At 45.8% G+C, this 5,000-nt stretch overlaps 2 protein-coding genes across 2 annotated transcripts in view; both read left to right on the top strand.

Moving 5' to 3' along the window:
• Positions 1 to 4,806, top strand: part of LOC125308511 (cytochrome P450 2G1-like) — a 33,138-nt gene extending 28,332 nt beyond the window's left edge. Inside the window, exons 10-11 of the transcript XR_007195895.1 lie at positions 1,747 to 2,456; positions 4,675 to 4,806. The gene's annotated coding sequence lies outside the window, so the exon portion shown is untranslated. The remainder of the gene's footprint in view (positions 1 to 1,746; positions 2,457 to 4,674) is intronic.
• The window catches only part of tgfb1a (transforming growth factor, beta 1a), a 23,185-nt gene continuing 22,443 nt past the window's right edge, over positions 4,259 to 5,000 (top strand). The window contains exon 1 of the mRNA XM_048265071.1: positions 4,259 to 5,000. This exon is cut by the window's right edge and continues 267 nt beyond it. Within this exon, the coding sequence (XP_048121028.1) occupies positions 4,928 to 5,000 (73 nt within the window). The 5' untranslated portion in view covers positions 4,259 to 4,927.

Here is a 5,000-nt window from a genome sequence, read left to right as displayed (position 1 = left end):
TTATTCTCTCAAAACACTTAAAACATGCAGCAAAAGCAAATCTTGCCTTCAAACACTACAACTTGTTGCCAATTCAAAAACACTCTTTAATCAATCAATACACACTGGGCAACAAAATGCAAAATCTAGTTCTCAAAATGAGCATTTTTGCTATGTCTGTTCCATTACTTTCTAATTTTTCTGGTAGGCCTATCAGAAAAAAACTGTGAAAAGGCAAAATGTACTGAATAAAAAAATAATTTATTAATTCCTCCCAAGATGTAACTGCCATTGACATGTAAGACATACAGTAAATACCTAGTAAGATACAGTAAATATCATTGAACTACAACTTGTCATTTTTCATCGAAATAGACCTACAGTAAACACCTTTTGTACGGTTTTCTCCACCAAATAGGCAATACAGTACTTTGTCTAAATGTGCATTAGATCCATACTTGCAAATAGCAACACAGAACAGACATCTCTTATGTATAATGAATGATTGCTGATTGAAGAATTGTGCAAAGGAGTTTCACACAGGTGTATCAGAGATTCAGACTTATGCAAGGAATCTATACCACCTGTGAAAAGATGTTTTCCTTTTGTTTAGCATGGGAAAACCAATAGAGTTTGGGGCTTTTGAATGACACCTGTGTTAACTGTTTTGCAAAAGGGTGTGAGAAATGTGTGAACCCAATGAAAATGTGTGAACACATTCGCAAGAGATGACTTCTGCTGTGCAAAGAAAGTAGTCATGAAGACCAAGTGGGTTCTAGTTTACTTAAGCAGGTAAAAGCAATCAAGAAAAACTGTAACTGATTTCAGCGTTGCCCTTTCGAACCACAAGGTGGCGCGTGGGCTCCAGATGTTGTTGCCAGAATAAGTGGACAGTGGAGAGTGAAGTTGTTCTGCTGAACTTAATTATGGCCTCTACTAAAGTGCGGTATGTCTGGCATTACAGCTATTCATATTATTTAATCCACATTTGTAGGATGGGCTCGGGACGAAATCTGCTACTGTTTACTCGCACGGTAGAGTTCTTCACAGTAAACCTCTGTTATGGGGGATTTGCGATCTTAAGGGTCTGATTCATATTAATACGGGAATTATAAATGAACCCTCTAAAAGTCGAAATAGGGATGCACTTTGCAATTTAGGCCTACCAATACTTTCGTTGGTATTTGTCTGAACCCTCATGATAACCTATTGATTTTACACAAGTGAAATTGTGTGTGTGTGTCTATGTCTACTGTGTCTGTTATTGTGTCAAGTAGCCAGTAAGCAAATGCATGCCAAGCTGGTGATGAATACACTGGTGTCATGACTTTGTTTTTTCATTTGGTTTGTTTTTTTACACCATGTATAGCTGTTTTTGTGGGGTGCGTTTTGTGTGTGTGTGTGTGTGTGTGTGTGTGTGTTTAATCATTAGTTTATCTTGTGCCATGTCTTTGTGCGTTGTGGCTGATATTGATGTTCTTGTTTTGTGTGAGACAGAGAGACAAGTGGACTGTTGTTATATATGTTCACCCGTAGTCATACACACATGCATGTGTGTGTGTGTGTGTGTGTGTGTGTGTGTGTACGTGTGTACGTGTGTGTGTGTGTGTGTGTGTGTGTGTGTGTGTGTGTGTGTGTGTGTGTGTGTGTGTATGTGTGTAACAAGTGGTGTAACTAGTGTGTAACTTTTGTGCTTTAGGCTTCCTGATGTGGACACTAACACTGAACTCTCTCTTTCTCTTTCTCTCTCTCTCTCTTAACTTGCAGATGTTTTACACACTGAGAGAGACCGTTACCCTCATTTCCTGGGCGGAGAGCTCCCCACTCTATTAGAGAACTAACAGGAACCTGAAAAAAACAAAAGGAGAGAGAAAGAGTGAGAACAAGCATCTGTGTGTAAGTGAGTGAGAAAGAGAGAGAGAGAGAGAGAGAGATAAAGAGAGAGAGAGAGTTAAGGATAGAGAAAGGGAGAAGTTAGCAGAACAGGGTGCTCACACTAATCATTTTGTTACAGTCTTGTCAAGCTCTGACAAGCAGGGCAGAGGATTGGACTAGTAAGAAAAGAGTGAGTGCAGGGAGAGAGAGAGAGAGAGAGTGCAGGGAGAGAGAGAGAGAGAGCAGGGAGTCAGTGTGAACCACATGCCGATAGTGAACGAGAGAGAGAGGGAGAGAGAAAGAAGAGAGAGAGAGAGAGAGAGAGAGAGGGCAGACAAGAGGAGGTGTTCATGAGGAAACGCTGCAGAAGTCAAAGGGCATAAAAGCGGACACACGACCACAAGGAATCCAGGAAAGAGAGAGAGAGAGAGAAAGAGTACGAGAGAGATAGAGGGAGAGAGAGAGAAAAAGAAAGAGAGAGGGACCGCAACCCGATCCTTTTGGTGAACACGACGAGTTGAGAACACTTGTAGCTCCTTGCTCCTGCTGTTTCGCCACCACTGCTGCCGCACAACAGTTCACAGTCTTCACAGAGCGCCGGGGTCTGTCATCTTATTTACCTATCTATTTATTTGACTTTTATTTTTAAACAAGTTTTTCACCATTTATGTCATCCATCTCTTGGGAGCTCAGTCACAATCTTTGTGCGTGTGTCTGTTTGCTTCAGTATCTGTGTGTGTGTGTGTGTGTGTGAGTGTGTGTGTGTGTCTGTTCGTTGCATCACTTGAAGGCAGTCAGGGTGTTTTCCACAAGCCTCTCAGCACTGCTTTTGTTTCAGTTCCTGTCACATTACTTGTAAAAGTGTGTGTTTTGTGTGTGTGTGTGTGTGTGTGTGTGTGTGTGTGTGTTAACCTTAGGTATAGAGAAACAGCATGCTGGTAGTAGAGTGACTGCTTGCCTGGCTTACTGTACAAGGGACTGCTGCTGCTGAGCTGAGAGTTGTCGTGTTCTGTGTTTGTATCGATGTGTGTGTGTGTGTGTGAGGGGACTACCGTTTCTGGCAGCGGAGTGTGTGGGCAGCTCACCTCGTTCTCCAAAACAGAAGTAAGGACGTGAAGAGTCATTATGATGTTCCTGTGAAACGTTAGCTTTGGCGTTCTCATGTCCTCATAGGAAGTATTGCATGTTACACACAGCTACGACTTGTCTTCTTCCACTTAACACTTAGCAGACACACACACACACACAGCTTTTACACATATTTTGGTGTGTTTCCTCTGTTGGTTTGTGTTCTTCAAGCAGGACACCGATTTGATACGTAATACATCTTTCGCGTTGTGTATGAAGAGGCAAAGATTTTTTTTTATCCTTTTTTCGTCTGTTTGTTTCTTGAGGCTGAAGAGTCAGTGCGTTACTGTACGCCGCTATCTGATTAACGGCCGGTCCGCCTCGTGGGCTCTGGGGACCTTTATCACTCCGTCACAGGAAGCCAGAGGTCATCTGATCGGTCTTCAGAAGGAAGCCTAGGAGGGACCCGTCTCTGCTCTTTTCCTCTTTTGTTACGGCCCCTGAGAAACAGAAAGAGAGACAGAGTGAACCAGAGGGGGAGGGTAGACGTATATAGTACCGGACAGGTACCATAGGGGCTACACTTGGCTGATTGGAAGCAGGCAGTCTCAGAGCTGGGCTGTCAATCAGAGAGAGAACGAGAAAGAGAGAGAGAGAGAGAGAGCAGAGGGGGGTTTACACAGGAGGGGGTGAGAGATTGAGCATAGAGGGGAGAGGAAGAGTGAAGGGGACTGAACTGAGTTGGACAACACTTTGCTGAGCTGTGCAGAGTGGAGTCCATCTGAAGTGCTGCTCTGTCAGCTCTGCGCTGATTGCTGATTGCTGATTGTGTTTTATGTGTCCAGTGTTTCCTTGCTCCACTCTCTGCCTCACTGCTGCTGCTGCTGCTGCTGAGGTCCTTCTGCAGCTGGACAAGCTGAGCTGAGTGTTTTCTGGAGAGAGAGAAAAGAGAGAGAGAGAGAGAGAGAGAGAGAGGGCAAGCGACTCGGATCTTGTCCAGACCAGCGGAATCGTAACAAGCGCTGCAGTGTCTCGCTGCCAGGAGTTTAGACAGTTGTTGAAAGTGCGCACCGTGAGGGGACTAGAAAGCTAGGCAAACCTAGCCAACCTTCTGGGAGGTGTGTGTCTATGTGTGTGTGTGCGCAGTGGATGTGAGCAGCTACTGCCTCCAAGGAGCGTTCAAGTGTGTCGCACCTGGCTTAGTTTGTGTGTGGTTGTGTGTATGTTTGTGCGTCGGAGCTTTGAATCCCCCAGTGTAGCCTGGGAGTGTGAGCTTTTTTTAAATTTGATTTTTTGTTGTCGTTGCTTTTTTGTATTATTATTCTGAGTGGGAGGGAGTGTGTATGCTCACTCTGTTTCTCCACTCGCCACGTGTGTGTGTGGTGTGTGTGTGTGTGTGGGAGAGTCGCTGGAAAAGGGCTGCACTGTGAGGCGGGATTCCCCCCTCCTCCACCCTACCTCTGTCTGTCTACCCAGCACAGACGCTCCCCAGACAGAGCCAGCCGGCACGAGGCAAGCGCGCACCGCGACTAGGTGCTTTCCAAAGACAACAGCAGCAGCCTCAGCAGCAGTAGTGAACGAGACAGCCAGCCAGACAGACAGACAGACAGACAGACTGACAGACAGACAGACAGATAGTGACAGAGAGTTGTAGTGGCTTGTGTTGTTAAGAGACTTGCTGCTCTCAAAGGCAGCGACAAAGAAATAAACAAACAAACAAACAAACAAGGACCCTGATTGTTTCCCTTTCAGTGGACTCCAGTGAAGAAAACACCTTGCGTCACTCACACCCGCTCTCCGCCCAGGAGGGGACTTTTCTTGTCTACGGACGGCAGAGGAGAACCACAGAGGCGTGGGAATCGAAGGACGCAGGTACGGACCCAGGGATTGGAGAAGTTACCGGAAAAAGTCATCGCGGCATAACAAGCAAGGAGCCGGAGAGACGAGAGGAGCGAAAGGTGAAATAAAAGAAAAGGGAGGGGGAAAAAACAGCAGGACACCCAACATGGAAGCTCTTTGGCTAGCACTGGCCGTGGCCTTGTGCCTTGCGGGCACCGCCAGCGCCCTCTCCACCTGTA

This window comes from Alosa alosa, chromosome 15 (genome assembly GCF_017589495.1).
Source record: "Alosa alosa isolate M-15738 ecotype Scorff River chromosome 15, AALO_Geno_1.1, whole genome shotgun sequence".
Lineage (NCBI taxonomy): Eukaryota > Metazoa > Chordata > Actinopteri > Clupeiformes > Clupeidae > Alosa > Alosa alosa.
The sequence above is the reverse complement of the archived record's forward strand: the minus strand, read 5'-3'. Positions and strand labels throughout refer to the sequence as shown.